We start from the raw sequence: 21,079 nt of genomic DNA, 5'->3' as shown, positions 1-21,079 counted from the left end.
AGGGCAGGAGAGCGGCGAAACGGAGTGGGGCGGAGTTGGAGGCAGCTGCAAGGGAAAGAACCACCCGCGGAGGCAGAGGGAGGAGTCAGAAGCCCACCAGACCACAGCCCACCTGCAGCCAAGGCACATCCGGCATGCTCTCATGCCCTGAGACCCTCCCTTTAATGCCAGTCAGCGTCATCATCAGAGTTGTCGTGTGATCAGTCTGAACCCCAAGAAGGGATGGAGCGTGATCAGATCTCATTAGCTAAAATCTTCTTAGGAAAGCACAAAGCTGCTGTAATTCATTTTGGGAGGACTTTCTATCAAAAACCGTTCCTCCTTTTCAAGCTTATTTGCTGACCCAAGTCCAGAATGGCTCTTCAAAAATAAGTTGTGAAATGTGTTATAAGTGTTTTCCAAGAATGAACACAACGCTAGCGGGGCGGTTTAAACCCCTCAGAGAGTAATGCACCCACGGTGTGTTGGTTTGCGTTATTATTTACTCAAGCACCCATCCTCCACGTATTTCTCCTTATTCCCCATCTCACTCGTGTCACAGAAATCAGAAAATTCTTGAAAAGATTTCTGAAACGTACATACTCCGTGTTCATTCTTTGCTCCCCATCTAAAATTGCTGAACATCTCTAAGCCATTACCTTTGTCGTGAGTGAAAGTGAAAAGGGACGGCAGGTGCCTTGAATGCGTAAGTGGACAGCCTCGGCTGGGCTGGAGGGGCTTGTGAGGGTGCTGCTGGCCCGAGGGCTGTTGGGGAGCTCTGTGTGTCCTGAGCAGGGACCTCAGAAGCTCACAGGTCATGACCTGGCCCCTAAGGTCCACACTAGTTGAATATTACCCGGTTGCCAATAAATCTAACTTCTCAAGCTCTTTGTCCCCAGACATTGCAAACTAATGAGCTGGCTTAAATATTTACTCACTGTGTCTGTAAACGGGCATCATCACTGGATGAAGCGAACTCTAGAGGGCAGTTTACCTGAAATATAACCAAAAGGGCGGGCCACTTTCACTGAGTTGCGGGCTTTGGCCATGGGATCTGTGAATTGTGTGTTTGTGTACCCATTTAACGCTTAAAATAAACAGATGAGCTCACGGAGAAAAGCTGTCGAAGTGGCGGGCTGGGCTCAGCGCTGCCTCCTTTTTGTACAAGCAAGCATTGATTCTTCCGCGGGGTATGTGCCAGAGGCGGGGCTCTGTGTCTCTTGCCGGCTCGCATTCTAAAGGGGGCTTCACCACACCGTTTGGGCTCCGTTAGTCTTGAAACGTGGTTGAATGTCGGGTCGGTGTCTCTATCAGCTGCCTAAGGAAGAGGGAGAAGGGCACTTGAGAAACCCTGTTTTGAGAAAGGAAAAGAGAAGCTCCAGCGGAGTGTGAAATAGCAAATGTTTCTTGAAGTCCTACCAGACACTTTGTCTGCATTTCCCAGCCTTCCCGCTCAGGAATTCTCTGAGGTGTGTGTTATTGGAGTTCTTGCGTCACAGATGAACACAGGGACACTTGGAAGTGCAGGCAGGGTTCTCACCCAAGCCTGCCTGACAGCAGGGACATGCCAAGTTCCTCCCAGGAGTCCTCTGTGGGACCAGGACGGAGAGAGAGAACATGGTGTTCCTGGGAGATTGGCCCAGGACCGCCCACGGACAACAAGCATCTTGTGCAAAGTGAGACAGTGTTTGCATATGCACATGAAGCTACATCCTTTTAGTTGTCTCTGGAATACTAATACCTAATGCAATGTAAATGTTATGGTAATAGTATTTATATTGTGTTATGTAAGGAATAATACCAAGCCCTGTACATGACACAATTTCTTCAATACTGTAATTTAAAAATCGACCAGAAATTTATAGCTATAAATGAGATGCAGGGGCTAGTGTTGTAGCATAGAATGTTAAGCTGATGCCTGCAACCCAAGCATACATTAAGTGAGCCAGTTTAAGTTCTAGCTGCTCATTTCCATTCCAGTTCCCTATTAATACACCTGGGAAAGCAATGGAAAATGACTCAGACCTAGGCACCCGCCACCCACAAGGGAGACCCAGTTAGAGAACCGGGCTCCTGCCTTCGGCTGCCCAGCCCTGACTGGTGAGGCCATTTACGGAGTGAATCTGCAGGTGAAAGATCTCTCTCTCTCTCTCTCTCTCTCTTCCCTTTCTGTAACTCTGCCTTTCAGACGACTAAGTCTTTTTAAAGTAAATGGGATATAATTGAATTACCTGGGGAAAAAAAAGTAAAATTGATCAGATGCTGAAAGTGTAGTGGAGTTAAAAATATTGCTGCCGAATTTTATACAGAAATGAAAGTCTTAAGATAATATCCTACTTTGGATTTTGAAAATATTACTTTAACTGCTTCATTTCTTTTCATCGTGTCCTAGCATTTTAAGGTTTCATGAGAATTTCATTCTGTATTATAAGTCATAGAGTCATTTTTCTCATTAAAAATTCAAGCAACATCTTAATACTTACCTGATTGTAACTTTAAAGGGGAGGAATTCATTCTCTTAACTTTTCTAGCAAAATGTTGTAAGCTTTACTGAAATATTACTCGCATACCAGAAGGTGTACACACTCCAATCATCCAAGTCAGCGAGTTTTGGCATGTGTCCCAGGGGTAATCCTGTCCCCAGGGAAGACGTAGACCAGCATGGTTTTCTGAAGAAAGGGCCTCCGAGGTCCCTCTCTGGGCTGTTCTCAGGCCCACGCTCTGCACATCTCCTGGGTCCCTTACTATTTTAGAATTCATGCACTTCTCCGTGGTTTCATTTTCCATCAGGAGCCCAAAGAGTTAAGTATGGCATGTTTCAGTTCAATGATTTTCTATGAAATCTTCAGTGCTGAACTTTAAAAAACTGTCTTTGAAAAACTAGTGATTTCTGGAAAGCCTTCCAGTGGCCCGGTGGTCACAGGAGGCAGACTTTCTTTGAAATGAGGACATTTGCTTCCGATGGCTCTTGGTATCTGGTGGTGGAAGTACCTGTTCCGTGCCGAATACAAAGTGCTGAGTCCCCCATGTTGTCAGTTACCCCAAGATCTGCTCGTCCTCTCCTGTGAGGATGACTGCCTTGCGTGCCCGTGACATCATGAGCATGGAAGACCTTGAGGCGGAATGCCCTGGGCTTGTAGAGTTGGCATCGTAATGCTCCAGGGTATGGAATGCTATTTCCAGTAAGATACTGCAGAGACACCTCAGCAAGGTGACCCCAGGATGGGGCTCTGAAAGAGGAAGCAGGAGAGCAGCACACGGGGTGAGGCCCACTGGGTGGGTAGATAAACCGGGGAGTTGGGTGTAGACCAAGGAGGGCTTGGAGGCCATTGAAGAAACTTGTACGACATGGTGATGCTGGACAAATGTGATGCTGGAACGCTATGACTTTTGGGTGAGCCTCTGACTACTTTTAAGATGTAACTCCAAGGGATCAAAAGAGGAAGCAAGAAGTGAATATTTGAGTTAAACAGAGTATTTTTGGCTAATAGAATAAATATGTACACTTGGAGGAACAACTTCCCACCTGTTTCTGAAGAGTTAGCAGTTTAATTCTGTTTATTAATTCGATGTAAAAAAATGTTCACTTGAGTTATAGAATTGTTAGTGATATGTTAGTTACAGGATGATAGGAGTTATACATAGTCAGCCGTTCACACCCACAGTTCCAGATGTGCCAGATCAGAAATACTGGGGCAGGGGTAGGGGGAGAGTGTGTCTTTGCTAACCACATACAAACTTTTTTCCTGCCATTGTTCTCTGAGCAATATGATGTAGCAACTGTTTGCATAACACTTACATTGTGCCAGGTATGAAAATCTAGAGAGACAAAGTATACAGGAGGGTACGTGTAAGTTCTGTGAAAATGCTGCATCCTTTTACAGAAAGAACCTGACCATCTGCGGACTTTGAAATCCACAGAGGATGTCATGGAACAAATTCCCCCCAGACACCAACAGACAAACGTGTGTGTTTGGTCCCTGTGATGTCAATGACAATTCCAGAAAAAAATAGCATTTGGTAAAACACACACTTAGAAAAGGTTAACTTAAATTTCTTTGCATCATCATAAATGGTTTCTATTATTTTAGGCCTTGGGAACATGAATCAGAGTCTGAAAATTAAAATCAGTACAGTTGTCTCTGACCCCCTCACACTTATTAGTACTGAAAAGGGATGTCTTTGTTCAAGCCAACATTAATGCAAATCAGTGTCTACTGAATGTCCTGTTAGCATTTTTGTGTTGTGTGTCTGGAAGACAAAGAGAAAGGCAGACACATGGAGGGATACCTCGCATCCCATCCACTGGTTCACTCCCCACATGCCCTCACTGCCAGGGCTGGGTCAGATGGAAGCCCCAAGCCAGGAGCCAGTCTTGGTCTTCCACTTGGGTGGCAGTGACCCAGCCTCAGGAGCTGTCACCTGCTGCTCCTGGGATTGCACAGCAGCAGGAGGCTGGCATTGGGAGCCGAGCCAAATGCAGGCTCTGAACTGGGAGGTGGGCGTTCTAGCCAGCATTGCACTCACAGGACCAAATGCAGTCCCTCCTGGATGTGCTCTGTGGAGATCTGCAACTTGACTCCATTGGGAAGAAGCCTTGATTTTTTTTTCAAAGATATATTTTATTTTTTATTGGAAAGATTTACAGAGAAAAAAAGAAACAGAGAGAAAAGCCTTCCCCCAAGTGACTGCAAAGGTTGGCACTGAGCTGATCTGAAGCCAGGAACTTCTTGGGTCTCCCATGCAGGTGCTGGGTCACAAGGCTATGGGGTATCTTCAACTGCCCTCCCAGGCCACAAGCAGGGAGCCAGAAAGGAAGTGGAGCAGCTGGGACACGAACCGGGATCCCTATGGGATCCCCACATGGGATCCTAGCAGTTGCAAGGTGGGAATTTAGCCACTGGGCCACTGCACCAAGCCCAGAAGCCTTGATTTGGAGTCCTGGTCCTGACACCTGACCTTCTGACATAGGGTTTCTGGTCCCCATTGCTTAGGGTTCTAAAATGAAGATTCTAATAATTGTAAGAGAGGCAATAAAATGTAGGTCGAATTCCTGAATCAGTTTCAAGTTCCAAGTTTTACGGAAAGTATATTTTTCTGACCTAACCCAGGATTGTTTTGCTCTTGACCATGAAGTCCTGTCAACTGGAAAATTACAAATGAGTTAATAGCAGTATCAGTTCTGCTGGTCTAGGAAAGAGCAGGAAATGCTGTCTAATTCCAGGTTCTCTTTACAGTGCAGCCCCAACCAGCCATATTAAACTCTGTCCACGCAGACAGCGGGTCTCCTTCTCTGGGAGTTAATGGGTGGAAATAATTTGTGTTTCATCATCCGAGCATAATTTCACAGAAGACTACTTCTTTAAATACTGTAGGGAAATAAAAAAAGAAATATCCACTTGACTGATGACAGGGAACTTGAGAATTACAGGATGCCGGGCCTTGTTTTGACACAACGCTGTCCAACGATCAGGCATCCGTGCCTGTCCCCACTGAGAGCCTGGTGCAGAGGAGGTTAAGGAGAGGCCCATGGCGATGCAGAGACGACAGCGGCCCAAGCCTCCTGTCTGTGAGTCCCAGCTGCAGCACAGCTATTTTTGAACCTCCTGGTCCCCCAATGCAGATGCTCAAGGCCACGATCATGTGTGTCTCTAATGGTGTATTTTCTGGTTCTTGGGGTAGAAGCGTAAAAGCTTCGTTGTTTCATGTGTCAAATAGACACAGCCAGAACTTTCTGGCCCCTGGAATAGTAAAGGGAAGAAATACATCCTTGAAAGCAGGAAAAACTTTTACTCTCTCTTCAATGCCATAGACAATCTTCTGCCACTCTATGGCTTTTAATTTTTCTGTCTTGGTTATACTATTTATGATCATTACAGCATCAAACCGTGTCGCTTCTAACCCACCAAGTGCCTCAGAGAAGCCCCGGGCAGTGCGCTAGCTCCTGGAGGAGCAAGCTCTGTTGGCACAGCACCTGTTGGCACCTGTCCCCCGTCGTTCCTGTAGTCAGAATGCTGGAACATAGTCCAGGTCTCCCACATGGTCACAGAAGCCTGGTTAGTTATCAGCACTGCCTCCCAGGGTCTGCACTGGGAGGACACTGGGGTCTGGAATCGGAGCTGGGAACTCAAGCACTCTGCTGTGAGACATGGGTGTTTTAACTTCTAGACCAAATGCCCACTCCGAAAAGGAACGTAAAGGAAAAAATCACTGCCACTCACTTTTGGTCATGGAAACCAACATGCTTCTGAAAGCATCAGTGTTGGGTGTTCTGAGGTGATCACAGGGGTCGCAGGGATGCTGGTACACACCACGGCTGCGTTCCTTCCCTTCTCAGGAACCATGTTCAGCAGCTTGTCATCCCCTTGCCCTCAGAGTCCCTGACTTCCTGGGTAGCTCCCAGGCTACATCGATGGCAGGAACGACATCAGCGTCTAAGGCAACCTCAGTGCACGGGACACTGTCGTCCACATCTGGGACCAGTCGGGCCAGGTGGGAGGCTGGGAAGTGCAAACGGAGGCAGAGAAGGAAGATCAGGAGAGAACTCCAAGGATGTGGAAAGGTGATTTCCAAAGCATTATGCACTGTTGGATCTGAAAAGCTATGCTAAAAGTCATTCTTTATTTTTCCAGCAATTGAAGTGCAAAGTACTTATTACAGTCAATAGGAGTGATGGTAGAGTGGTTTTTGGGGCTTGGGAAGAAGACAGAACGAACCTTGGCAGGAGCACAATGCTTTGTGTCTAGCCTGTTAACTAAGATCAGCCTAGTCTGTAGTCAGCCCGTGTTGATAAGCTGGTCTAATACGCCAGGGAGCTGATGAGAGAGGCAGTGGGGAAGAGTTCTGGGTGGTGCTGCCTCAAAGGTCAGAAGCCTGGCTGCCCAAGAGACTGTGAAATGCATTGGGTAAAGCCAGGGACGCAGTGAGAAGTTTGCCGTGGGCAGTAAGGGACCCAGATCACCATGCCCTGTCATCGCAGAGACCTGGTGACTTCCAGCTTGTTTTTTAAAGCAAGTTTGGATAACCAGCCAAAGCAAAAACCAGAGAACATAGCTGGCTGTGTTAATGAGAATTAAGAGTGGCCAAATGTCTGTCTAACCTCAGATGGCCAGCATATTGATCCATCAGGGCTGTTACCAACTCCCCTGACTCCGAAAATGTCCCCAGCTGGGAGTGAATGTTTGCTGCTCTCCAGCAGGAAGCAAAGGATGAAGTCAGCAAGGGAGCCTGACTCTGAATGATCATAGGAAAAAAATTGGCATGCACTTATGGAAAATTGACCATGTACCAGGTACTTGTCAATCCTCTAGTCTGCAATAATATGTGTTCCATTCTCATGGAACTCCTGCGAGATAGTAAGTGCTGTTTCCTAGTTTTACCAGTAAGGAAAGTGAGTCAGGATAGTGAGCAAATGGCCAAGGCAGGAATTGAACCCCAGCTGTTGACTGCAAAGCCTTAAGCCTCGGAGTACACAGCGTCATCCAATACTTTTTAAATGGCAGCAAAGGAGCAGCGTAGAGGACACGGCCTGCTGTGGCCTGAGGACCAGTGAGTGGGCTTCCATAGGCATCCTTTAATATGTCATCACAATCCCTCCAGAGCGGTGTGTGTCACGTGACCAGCAGACAGTGCTTCCAGGCTTAGCATGAGCTGTCCACGTGCGGGTTCTGCACACACGTCCAGTCAGGTCTGTAGGGGGTGTGTGCGTCTCCTGGTACTTCTCCCTTAGTAAAACCAGCTTTCACATCACCCAGTGGCAATGCGCATGTGTGCACGTGCAAAATGTTCACCCCTACTAGCTGCCAAGTGCATTTCTCTCAGTAGTCACAGCCACTGTCTTCTGCTTCCTTAGCAGGTCCGATGGAAAGAACTGTTCTTGATCATTCAAGAGTTGAGATTGCATTCCTCTCTATTTGTTGGCTCAGAGCAGGGTTCTATCACTATCGAATCATTAACAATGGCTACCTAACTTTTCTCTGAAAGATGATTTAAAAGTGTCAGTCTTCCCAAGAGGTAGCAGATAAGCACTGGTGGGGTAAAAAGCTGTTATTTAACCAAGTTTTTATTTTCCTAATTACATATCTCTTCCATTGCAAGAAATATATAATGAGAGCTTTTGAAAAGGTGGTAGAGAAGGCTTTGATTCATGTAATGGTGAGATTTGGGCCTTTTCTTCTAGAACTCGGAAGATGCTAATGGGATAATGGAAGCCATCTCAGAACATTGACTATAATCATATTTTCAAAGCATAGGGGTAAGGAATGATGTTTGTTAATTACCCAAAGGAAATTATTTTTAATGGCTCGTAAGAAATTGAAAGTAAACATATATGTGAAGGTCACTGTTGGGCTCAGCGCGATGGCTCAGGGGCTAAATCCTCACCAGGCATGAGCTGCTTCCCATCTGGCTCTCTGCCTGTGGCCTGGGAAAGCAGTCGAGAACAGCCCAAAGCCTTGGTACCCTGCACCTTCATGGGAGACCCAGAGGAGGCTCCAGGCTCCTGGCTTCAGATTGGCTCAGCTCTGGCTGTTGTTGCCACTCAGGGAGTAAGCCAGCAGATGGAGGATCTTTCTCTCTCTCTCTCCTTCTCTCTATAGATCTGCCTTTCCAATAAGAATAAATAAATGTGGGTTTTTTTTAATTCTAAAAAAAATAGGACACTGCTGAATGCTTTAGAGTTGAGGACGGCTCTAAACACAGCCACATCTCAAGAATGATGCTTCACCTTCACTTGTTGATTGCCTTCCAGTTCACACAGTAACAGACTGACAATGGCAATGGAACAGTGATGGACAGACAACCCACAGCAAACCAGAGGCTAGAGCCAGTCCCTGGGTGGAGAGATGGTCAATACGATCGATAGCATGATGGGACACTCCAACTGTACCCACTGGCCAAGTCTTCTGTTGCCCTCCTACCCCTCCCGTCCAGTCCGTGGTAACCCCATTCTACTCTCACTTCTCCGAGCTCAACTTTGCTCTAGTCTACCCATGACATAGATCATGCAGTATTCGTATTTCTGTGCCTGCCTCATTCCACTTAACCTAGTACCCTCCAGCTCCACCCATGTTGTCACAAAAGGTTGCAGTTCCTTTTTGTCTGTGGCTGAATAACGCTCCACTGTGTATATGGACCGTATTTTCTTCATCAGTTCACCCATCATTGGGAGGCACCAAAGTTGTTACCACAATCTGGCTACTGGGAATAATGCCACAAGTAAACATGGGAGCGTTGATTTCAGCTGCTTTGCATATATGCATACTCAGATCTGCCACATCATAGAGTGATCACATTTTTAGCTTATACAATAGCCAGAAGAAATGGTTTTCAGTGTTCTCACTACAAGTAATAAATGTTACAGTGATGAATATGCTGGTTGTCCTGCTCTCCACAAAGTATGTACATATATGGGGATGATATCTGTACCCCGTGGTATGTAGTTCTTTTTGCTAAAATACAAAAATAAAGCAGCAGCTCCACCCCCTAGGGTCTGTCAGCACCACGGCAGTAACTGAGACCCGTCCCAAGGCCACCCTTCTGCCTTCTGCCTTTCACTCCATGCACCGTGCTGCTGGTCCCTAAGTCACCCACAATGCGGTAATCCAAATGGGAGGCTCCCACCAGGCCCAGCCCGGCTGCAGCAGCTGGACTGGAGCCATGTAGGGGAGATTCTCTCTGCCTCTCTTCCCCCGTTGCACATAAGTAACAATAAATAAATCATGTAAGAAATGGAGCCTTCCAAAAAGTGTGCATCTTAGGGATGGGTTCTGCTCAGGATGAAAGCGTGTGTGTGAATCATTAAAATGAAAGCCAAGACAGCTTGGGGCCCACTGTGGGGGTTCTGCCTTGATCCACTTGCGTTTAAATTATCAAAGGGCTGCTCATCAGGGCACGCTCAGAAGTTCTGTATTTATAAATAACTCTCACAACGTTGCTCAAGCTCTGGTACAACATTGCTCAACACCGGAAAAACATGGGCTTGGCTGTCATTTTTTTCATGTGCTCTCAGTTCAAAAGAGAAAATCAATAAAAACAGTGTCGGGCAGTCACTTGGCAACTCGAATGCTCAGAGCATGTGTGATGGCTGCGGTCTGGTGGGAGGAGCCCTGCCTTCCGCTGCCATGCCTCAGTCAGCTGTCCTCCCTTCCAGCAGATGCTAGAAGATGGGCTGGCCAGAGTTACCCGGCTCAGGTGCTGGGGAACAGATGTAAAGCCAGACAAATAAGAGGGAATGGGGGGGGGATGTTTAGGTGAATTCACAAAAGAATTTCTTTCTTTCTTTTGTTTTATAGGGAAAGCAGCAAATCCCAGCACACACCTTATGACTGGTACTTCCAATGCGTTCTTAAATAATTCTTGCTTCTGCAATGAATCCAGTGACTGTTTATCATAAACTTGCACGAGCTTTGCTTCTCTTATTACCTCCCTTTGTGACATCCAAACCCCATTAAAGCTTCGTGTTGGGGACATAGTCTGTTTCAATAATGGGCCAGGTCCCTAATTTTGGTCAAAATAACACACCTAGTTTGCCAGAAAATGGACTTTCTCGTTCTGTAATTATTCCCCCATCTTTAACTATCTGATGCAGCTGGTCGTTTCAGGTTCTGAGGACTTCATCCACCAAGCTGTGGTCTTTAGCATCCTTCTCTCCTAGCCTCCTTCCTGTCTCTCATGCCAGCCCCTCTTCCATCTGATTCCCTCTGTACCTTAGTTCCATCCTTGGCTCTCCTTTTAGCTGTTCGATCCATGTTGGTGATTGGATCAGTGCCTGACTTTGGATGTTACCCTGGTAGTTAGGCTGTTCAAATTTATGTTTGTTTTTTTTAAATGTATTTTTTCATCCATCTTCAGGGTTTTTCTTTCTGTTTTCCTTTTGTGCTTTTTTTCTACGATCCATTGGTTATTTGTGTTGTTTTGTTTTTAAGATTGATCAGGTGCTTTAAAAGCACCATTACAGAGGGAGAGAGAGAAAGAGAGGTTTTCCATGTACTGGTTCATACCACAGATGGCCTCAGTAGCCAGGACCTGCTGCAGGCTGGCACCAGGAGTCAGGAGTTGCATGCAGGTCTCGCGCATGGATGGCAGGATTCCACGTCCTGGGGCCATCTGCCAGTGCTTTGCCAAGCGTCGTAGCGGGGAGCTGCATCAGGTGTGGAGTAGCCAGGAGGCGAACCAATGCCGAGTGGCTGCACACTGCACAACACTGGCCCTGGGAGTGCGCTTTCCCTTCTAAATATTGGTGAATTCTCCAGTTTTCTTGCCTCTTATTAATCTCTCACGTGTTCCACTATGATTGAAAAATACGTGATTTCAGACTTTTCAAATTTGCTGAAACTTGCTTCCTGATGTACCCAGGAGAATGATTCATGTGCACTTCAGGGGAATGTGTGCTGACGTGGAGGCAACTTCTTGTTATCTATAGAATAGAACCCAGAGTACTGACTGCAGTGTGGCACATCCCTACAATGGAATGTTATTAAGCAATAAAAAGACATGACATTCTGACACGTATTATACCATGGATGACCTGCAAAACATCATGCTAAGTGAGAGAAACCAGACACAAAAGGCAATATGATTCCATCTGTAGGAAATATGCAAACAGACCAATGCATCAAGAAAAAAAGATTAGTGCCTGCCAGGTCCGGGAGTCTGGACAGATGCATCCCTGCTTAGAGTAAGTTTCTTTGGGACTAGAAGGAATAAGTTATGATGGTTGCACATCAAGTAAACCCAATGTCACTGATGGTAAAGTTTATGTGTATTTTACCACAACTAAAAAAAAAATCTGTCCCATGTTTAAAATATAACTGTGGGGCCCAACGCGTTAGTCTAGCGGCTGAAGTCCTCAACTCGCAAGCGCCGAGATCCCATGTGGGTGCCAGTTCTAATCATGGCACTCCGCTTCCCATCCAGCTCCATGCCTGTGGCCTGGGAAAGCAGTTCAGGATGGCTCAAAGCTTTGGGACCCTTCACCCATGTGGGAGACCCGGAAGAGGTTCCGGGCTCCTGGCTTTGGATCAGCTCAGCTCTGGCCGTTGTGGCCACTTGGGAAGTGAATCAGCAGACAGAAGATCTTTGTCTCTCCTCTGTATATCTGACTTTCCAATAGAAATAAATCTTTGAAAATATATATAAATGTGGATATAGACAGAAGATCAATAAGGTAAACTAATGTTGAAGTAATATTTCTGTCAGCTTCTGACTGAAGAAATACCTGTAGTTCTAAGGCCAAAATTACGTCCAATTATTTTGTTTATTGGCAAGCTGTTTTGTGCCACATCCAAAATTCAGACTTTGAAGTGATGTAGATAATTGATTAAGAAGGTAAAATGTATTCTCTAGGAATGTATCCTGGCCCAAGTTAAGATTGCAAAAAGTTCTTTGCTAATGCTTGCTTTAACTTGGAGAGTAATGCTAGTATAGATTGCTCACCAGGCTTTTATTTTATTAAACTTCCGCTTGGAGTTGGTGATGGTAGAGGAGCAGAGAAAGCCATGGTTGGATTATAGTTTACTGGACGTAGATATCAAAAACAAAATGTTTTTAGCAAAATGCATTTTTAAGCGTCTAAGGATCCGTAACTGTTCATTGAAACCAAGCACGGACCGAAACTCCGGGAAACATTGCATCTCCACTGATGCTTGGAAAGAACTGTCAGAGGCAGCGAACAAGTGTACTATTCTGCACACCAAACTGTGTGATGATAAGATCACAGACATTAGTAGATAAAAATGGCATATCCAATTCATTTTCCCCTATCACAGGAATTCAATACTGCCTAATTCTACCATGCAGGCTTTGAAAATCATACTATTAAAATAAAACGTAACTGTTGGGTGTTGTTTCTGACTGATGAAACAGTCTCTTTCATCTTCAGTTTATCAAGATTGAATTTCCATGTTTGCGTTTTTTGAAGTTGTATTAAACTGTAGTTTGCATGTTACCTGATTAACCAAAATTTGCTAATCTGGAAGCAATAATTCTTTGTGCCATCGTGTATTTTCTCTGCTCAATGGTTGAAAAGAATGTAGTATAATTTCTTTCTAAGGCATAAGCGTTAGGGTCTAACAGAGCTGAGCTCAGGAATTTAAAAATATCTGTGGTGTACACACGCTTTGTCATCAGCAGACACTGGGTGGGAAAAGCTGCTGTGACACCCAGCCAGTGAAAGACCAGCGGGCTGGCCCTGGTGGGTGCTGGGTGCAAGGTAGGTGTGATGGTGCTGATGATCATTCAGATAGCGTTCCACAAAAAACAAATGTGGCTGCTCCTGCTAAGCTCTCTGGGAGCGGTCCTAGGGCCTTCTTCCAGATGCTTCTGAGTAGTTTTAGATGGAAGGGGACAAAAGTATCTTGAGTGGAAATCTAAGATTAGTACTCTTAATGTGATGAAATGGTGTAAATATTTAATGGTTTCCTTTATCCAGTTCACTTAATAATCAGTGTCTGAAACTGACCACTTGTTGGAAGAAGCAACTGAGCTCAATCAGGAAGAAAAAAAAGTATTGGCTGCCCTCCACCCTTCCAGGTTCCTTCGTAGGGCTGCAAATTGAATTCACTTAAGATTAACAGGGGAAAAATAATACTGAAATATGTGCATGCGCATGGGAGTCTCATCAGCAGAAGTCTTGAAGGCCCTACTCTTATGCAGTGCCCTGAGCTACAGAAAAGAGTAGGGCCTTGAGGCTTCCAAGGGTGACATGGGTGATGGGCCAGGGGAATAGCGGTGAACAAAGCAGGGCTTGATGTGCAGATAAAACCTCAGGGGGACAGGTTGTCTGGGAGCACCCCTCAGACTGGGTGAGTTTATCCATCCTTGTGGCCTCAGCCTCCGTCTCTTCTGCCATGTGGTCCCAGATCTTCTGGTTGGTAGGAATCCTGCGGAGGGACTTGGTGCTCAATGAGTTGCCTTGGAAGGATTCCTTGTTTTCCAGATAAATCAAAGTTCAGGGCAAGCCTCTGCCTTCAGCCTTGGTGTGGCAGCCATTCCGGGAGGGAACTAGTGGATGCAGATGTCTCTCCCTTTCAAGTGATGATGAAAACAGATAAGTTTAAAAAAAAAAAAACTTCAAAAGCAGCTCAGACTTGGAGGTCCACATTCCAGAGTGGTGAGTCACAGACTCCCTCTCCAGCGTGACCTTTACTGGAAAGGCCAGGCTCCTGCTGGCGTGGGGGACAAACACCCAGCCTCAGAGGGCTCCCAGGACTCCCAGGACTGTGTGGACATCAGCTCTGCAGCTGGCCCTGCAGGAGGCCGCCTGCCCTTGAGGGGATCACCCAGGCCCTCTGGCTCCTGGAGCCTCTGTAAGGCTGGGTAAGAAGGAGCTGCTGTTTCATCTGCCCACTGAGACAGGTGACGAGTTTTGTCCAAGAGCCAGAGCCTCAACACCTGCTCCCCCCACCTCCCAGGCCAGTTCGGCCTGATCAGGCCCGCTATTAGGGATCTTTCCTGGGCAGAAGGGTGTTTTGTCCAGCAGGTTTTGACACCATGTGCCAGGAAACTGGGGCGGTTGAGCAGGAGACGATTAGGAAGCAGAACTGCACCAGAGTCTGGCGATTCCAGCCGCTGCCACCATCACACGTGCTGTTCTGTCACTCTCCAACAAGGCTTTTTTCCAGTGGGTCACCTCTACAGTGTGGCAGCCCCTCCCTGCCTCAGTGGCACCCAGTGACGGCTCACGTACGCTGCCATGCCTACTCAGAGTGGCTCCCTGGTGTCCCTGGACTGAGGCTCTGAGCACTCCCCTGTGGACAGGTGACCACATAGGGAGTCACCTGCCAGGAACTTGACAGATGTTCTGTCTGGGAAATACTGGTGTCACCCTGTGGCCTGTCTTGTCCTCCCTGCAGACACCAGCCCAGCCATCATACAACCAGACCTGAGTCATTCAGCTTCCCATGACCCGGTGGCATGTTCTCTATCAGCAGTGGCGCACATCCAGAGTAGGGCACTGCAGCCTGTTGGGCGCACAGACCCGAAGCACTGAGGACAGGCCACGGGCTGACTCACGGCGGTGGAACCGGTAACATGTGGCTTGGGGCCTTGCGTCATCCCATATCCTATGGGCCCTCTGCTTCACATGATTAGGAAGTGAGATTACTGAAAGGGTGCTGGCCACGTGTGTGTGTGTGTGTGTGTGTGTGTGTGTGTGTGTGAGTGTGTGTGCGTGTGGTGTGATGTGCTCACAGGTCAACAGAAGCAACAGAAGCAGGTATCTGCATTGCAGCTGCCTCTGGGGCCTGCATGTCTGCTGTAACAATCTCCTTACCATCCGTGTCCCCCAGGCTGCGTTCCCATGCTCCTCGGGGACAGGGGCAGGATGCTCCACTCCAGCACATGCCAGAGAAGGTCAAGGTGGACCAGCTTTGCTGGGGACCTCCCTCGTCTTGCCAGGTTCTCCTCATCCTCTCTAACATCCAGCAGGAAGCCCAGCGCAAGAATCCAGTTGGGTTGAACGCTAGGGAGATGTAGATTGTGAAATGTGTGTCATGTAAAATCTGAGAAGACAGTCCGCTCTCTGAAGTCCGTTGTCAAAGGACAGCACTAAGATTATGGTGGAATCACATGACTTCATGCATGGGGGTAACAGATGCCTTTGTTTCTGGAAAAGTTGAAACTTTCCAAAGAATGTGGAGGTCGCTAGTCCCACTCCTGCAGAAGTGCTGTCAGAATCCTAATAAGGGAGGGATAGAATTCCTTGCAGGCATTCCCTGTGCTTAGTGAACTGCTAGCAGGGAGTACAGCCAGGGCTGTGGGTAGAATGAATCGTTAATCCCAATATCATTGCAGCAACCACAGGTCAGCAAAACAATACTTTCTCTCATGTAGTGGTGCTTTTCTGAGGAGTTCTCAGCGAGATCTCAATTAACAAAAACTCGGGAATAGAAGCTAAGCTACTTGCTATAGCGAGGACAAACCTCCCTCACTCCCTTTTCTTATTACGACTTCGGTCACAAAGGATTGTTAAAAAATGAGCTTTACTAGGAACTTCTGTGAATGAGTTTCTGAAACCAAACAGCACTGACTTCAGTGTCCCATCACTTCCGTATTTAGGTCGGCATTGTGTGACGAAGCTAAAAACGATGTACTACTTTCCTGTTGAAAGAGCTGTTGTGTAGTCACAAGCCTGTGCAAGGAATCAAGAATGCAATTCCAAGACTTCTATTCTAGAACTTCATTTGCCCAGCATTCCGCACCAGAGCGCCTGGGTTTCATGGTCAGCTCTGGACCCCAACTCTAGCTTTCTGCGAAGACAGACCCTGGGAGGCAGCGTTGGGGGCACCAGTCACCGACCTTGGTTTCTGCTACCCATGAGGGGAAGCTGAATTCAGCTCTTGGTTATGGCCACTGTGGTCATCTGGGGAGTGAACCAGCAGGTGAAAGCAAGCTCCCTGTGCCCTCCCCGCCACGAGGCCTTGGTGAGGATGCTCAAGTGAATCAGGTGCTGTTTCTGCAAACCTGGGTGATGAAACACATCCTTTCTTGGCCGTCTTTGGTTGCCACTGCCTGGGGAGCTGTGCAAATCAGCAGCAGGTCGAATGTACTTCTCTTTAAAGATGATGTGATCATGGCAATAAAACTGCATTGAAATTGCAGTCTTAGTGCCCTATGAGAGAGAGAGCCATGTTTACAAGATTTTGCATTTGATCTAGGAAGTTGTTTTCACTCTCCAGTGACAAACTACCAAATTGAATGAAACCAAATTCCTCACTTTGGGCACCTATAACTCTTTTCTAAATTAGAGAAGTATTTTTTAGATGAAGGCAAGTAAGTTGAACCATGCATTTTAGATGGGTTTCAAGCATGTCACATTCCACCCTCAAGTCCCTATTCCTTGGAGGGCGTTCCTGGACATCCATTGCTGAATCCATCGATGAGCTTACTTAATAGTTAAGACATCATTGGGAAAGGCGAGCGCTTCACTGCAGACCGACAGTGTATTGTTCCTCATTGGATGAGAGCTCCTGCTGAAGCCCACCCTGATAGAGCGAGGTTACCCAACAGAGCGGAGGCCAAAAAAACTGAAGGGGACCTTTCTCACAGATGTAAATGAGATGGCCTTTCCCACAGCTTCGTGCTTTGATCCCAGCAGATAATGCTGGCATTTGCTAGTCACTTCCCCTCGCAGGAGGCCTCTTTTTGCTTGCAGGGGACGTAATCCCCATTGAGCTATTTCTTTGCCAGGGTCTGTGCAGCTGTGCCTGCACTCCTGCGTCCTTTTGTGAGCCTGGCCTCTGATGGAGGCTTGCAGCTTTCCATTTAATCTCGGACAGGTCAGGAGTGGGATTTGTTTAGCTGGCTATCTCATGAACATTTAGTATATGCTGTTTGGCGACTGTGGTGTTTCTCCGTATCAGTCAGTGACAAAATATGAAGATTCAACATATGTGTAAATAAATGGCCTTTGACGCATGTGATCATGCATGCTCACTCCTGTTTGACATCCAAGTCACGTAGTTCACGTGCTTTTCCAGAATCATTGAGACTAAAAAACACCAAAGCTCACATTGCAGAATGACTCTTCCTGCTAGTTACCCTGTTTGGTGACTTAGTGATATTCGTTCTGATGTCTCTCTGTAGTTCTAACCTTACTGGGCTGGAGGCGAATACTGAGCAAGGAGGGGCATATCACCACTGACAAGCTGGCTTGTGCAAAGTGAGCATGAACCCTTGCTCTCTAGGGTCACAGTGCCCTGCACAATAGCCATTAGGCACACGCGGCTCCTGAGCAATTGAAACACAGCACTGAGTTGCACTGTGGGTGCAAAATTCCATGAGGCTTTGAAATGCTAGCACTAAAGAATGTAAACCATGTCACTAATCATTGCGTACTGAATGCACATGGAAATGGATGCTTTTAGGCTATATTGAAGCAAATAAAATGGATCAAAGTGAATTGGGGTTTGGTTTCTGGGTGACTTCACTCACACAGGAGGTGCGCATTGGACTTGTGCAGGGCATGGCATGTCGAAGAGTTGGACATGGGGAGCGGGCAGTGAGGCCCACATCACCTCACTTAGGGAGGGGACATTGTAAGTGATCTTCTGTTTTAAAGATGTGTGTATTATTTGAAAAAAAAAAAAAAAAAAAAAAACAGCAACAAGGAGAGAGAATTCCACTCTGCAAATAGCTACAGCAGCCAGGTCTGGGCTCAAGCAGTTCTGTCCTGGTTGCCCTGTGCACTGCAGGGGCCCAAGGATTGGTCTACCATCTACTCTCCTCCCAGGGGGCTGGGTTGGAAGCATAAGCAGGCTGGACTTGAACTGGTGCTGTATGATAGGGGATGCTGTCCCTGACCTTCCAATTAGACTTCTTGCGCTTGCAGTTCCGTTTGGGCTTAATTAGTGGGATATGCTACAGCATATGATTTAAAGAAGCTCATGGCAGTTCCCTAAGGGTAGTTAAATTGCTGGCTGTGCTAGCATCATTGTTAGTGGCTTCTGTTCCTACAGCTCCAGGTACACGTAGGCCTGTCCTAAGTGCTTTCCATGGTAACATATTTAATCCTCTGTACCACCAGATGAAGCAGGTGCCCATCTGAACAGAAGTGACCTGGAGACTCAGAGAGACACACATGCAGAGGTTGACCCAGGCCGTGGGATCCCAGAATGTACCATTAGCCAGGAAGTAATAAGTGCTTAACTTCCATAAGCATGGCCGTGTGTGTCTCTCCATACTGGAACACTGATTTTTCCCTGGAAATTCAGTGGGTTTGAATAGTCTAACAGCTATGGTATTCAAAATGTTTCTTGTCTCAGAAATTGGGTATTGTGGCTCAGTCTGCTTAAATATGTAGTCTAGTGGTACTATGGAAGAAATATGACATACCTGCTGAAGGAGCCCAGAAAATGACATGCCAACGAAGGGCATTCTGGCATGCTGATGATGCAGTCTGCTAAAGACATCTGGGAGCCAGCGGATACCGGAAGAGACTTTTCTTTGAGGTTTCCTCATCCACTGAAAAGCAGTTTTGCTACACAGGAGCACAGGGGCCTGCGATCCTCTCATGGAGTGTCAACTCACACCAAGAAGGGAGACGGAGGGCCCGCGCCACGCCCAGACACGCTGCATCACTGTTGCTGTGTGGGCTTTGATCCCATTCCATGCCCGAGAGATGCACTTGCCCTTCAGGGGGTGCCCAAGGAGTTACCCTTTGCCCAAGCATGCTGCCCTGGCAACACAAGGAAAAATCCCAGGCTTACAGCTTTGCTTGTGGAGGACATAAAAGCAGATTTCTTAAGATTTTTTTTTTTTTTTATCTGTTTGAAAGGCAAAGTTGCAGCAAAAGGAAAGAGACAGAATTTTCCATTCACTAGTTCAATCCCTATAGGTCTTCAACAGCCTAGGCAAGGCCAAAGCCAGCAGTCAGGAGCTTCTGGGTCTCCCACGTCGGTAGCAGGGGCCCAGGCACTTGGACCATCCTCTGTTGCTTTTCCAGGTGTATCTTCAGGGGGACTCCAATTAGCAGTCATAAGGGTTTGGCCGTGCTGCAGACAGAGGCTTACCGCGGTGCCGTAGCATCAGCCCCATAAAAGCACATTTCCGCAACACGGTGTGTGGAAGGTTATATGTCCACAGTGTGGTAAGAACAGAGAGGTACATCCAGCATTCCGAGGTGCAGGATTGAGTCGTGTTTTTAAAGGGGTCTTAGACAAAGGGTGGCTGCGCCATTTGTGTAAGTCTCTCACCCTGGTTCTCTCGAGCTTTATTGCTGTTGCACAAAGGCCCTCGCTCAACTTCTTGGTGTCGTATGTCCTGGGTCGGTCCGAAAGAACACTGACTCCTTCCCTGTGGTTTGCAGGTACCAGCAAGGTCAACCTCGTGAAGATTGCGTCCACAGCCTCCAGCCCGCGGGACACGGCCCTGGCCGCCGTCATCTGCAGCGCCCTGGCCACTGTGCTACTGGCCCTCCTGATCCTCTGCGTCATCTATTGCAAGAGACAGTTCATGGAGAAAAAGCCCAGCTGTGAGTGTCCAGCTCCCAATATGGCTTAGCGTGGCCGGGAGGGCATATGTTTACTGTCATTGTCATTCAACGAGTGACTTGACAGTGATGAGCAGCTATGAAAACATGCGCAGGCCGCACCGGGAAAGGCAGCACTTTCCAAGGTTGCTGAATGCACGGTGCTGTCTCAGGCCACCAGGCAAGAACAAAAATTATTCTTGGCCCTAGAATCCTCTTAAGTAACCAACATTTTGAACTTTCCTATTAAATTATCTTTTTTGAAGATTTATTTATTTTCATTGGCAAAACTGATTTACAGAGAGACACACAGAGAGATTTTTCCCTGCAGTGGTTCACTCCCCAAATGGCTGCAGTGGCCAGAGCTGAGCCAGTCCAAAGCAGGGAGCCAGGAGCCTCTTCCAAGTCTGCCACATGACAGAGGCCCAAGGACTTGGGCTATCCTCTGCTGCTTGATTTCTTTCTTTAAGAAAGGCAGACTTAGAGAGAGAAGGAGAAACAGAAACATCTGTCTACTGGTTCACTCCCCAAGTGGCCACAGCAGCTGGAGCTGAGCCAATCCAAAGCCAGGAGCCAGGAACTTCCTCCAGGTCTCCCACACAGGTGCAGGGTCCCAAGGCTTCGGGCAACCTCCCTTGTCTTCCCAGGCACAAGCAGGGAGTTGGATGGGAAGTGAAACAGGTGGATCACAAAGTGGCACCCATTTGTGATTCCAGCACTTGAAGGAGAGGATTTGGCCACTGGGCATCCTGCCACTTTCCCAAGCCATAAGCAGGGAGCTGGATCAGAAGTGGGTCAGCCAGGAATGAACTGGTGCCAATGAAGGATTTTGACGTTAGCAGGTAGAAGGGAGATTAGCCTGTTGAACCACTGTGCCAGCCCCTCGCCACATTATTTCATACTTGTGCCTCATACAGGAAGAAATACAGGCAGTCCTGCAGCTAAGATGGTCTGACAGTGTTTTGACCTTAGATGTAAAAGAGCCCACATTCCAATCCTCTGAGGTTCCCCTTCAAGTAATCGATTTAATAAGCCACGTGGATACCTACACTCCACTACAAAATAGGCTTGTGCTGGGGGATTGTTCCGTTCTGTAAGCTGCTGGAATGTTCTGAGCACGTGGAAGGAGACAAG

At 47.2% G+C, this 21,079-nt stretch overlaps 1 protein-coding gene across 1 annotated transcript in view; it reads left to right on the top strand.

The window, feature by feature from the left end:
* TNFRSF19 (TNF receptor superfamily member 19) overlaps positions 1-21,079 on the top strand; it is a 71,303-nt gene that overhangs the window by 38,455 nt on the left and 11,769 nt on the right. The window contains exon 5 of the mRNA XM_012926745.2: positions 19,784-19,948. Coding sequence (XP_012782199.2) covers positions 19,784-19,948 — 165 coding nt within the window. The remainder of the gene's footprint in view (positions 1-19,783; positions 19,949-21,079) is intronic.

This window comes from Ochotona princeps, chromosome 12 (assembly GCF_030435755.1).
Source record: "Ochotona princeps isolate mOchPri1 chromosome 12, mOchPri1.hap1, whole genome shotgun sequence".
NCBI classification, from domain to species: Eukaryota; Metazoa; Chordata; class Mammalia; order Lagomorpha; family Ochotonidae; genus Ochotona; species Ochotona princeps.
Note: the sequence above shows the minus strand (reverse complement) of the source record. Positions and strands in the feature narration are given on the sequence as shown.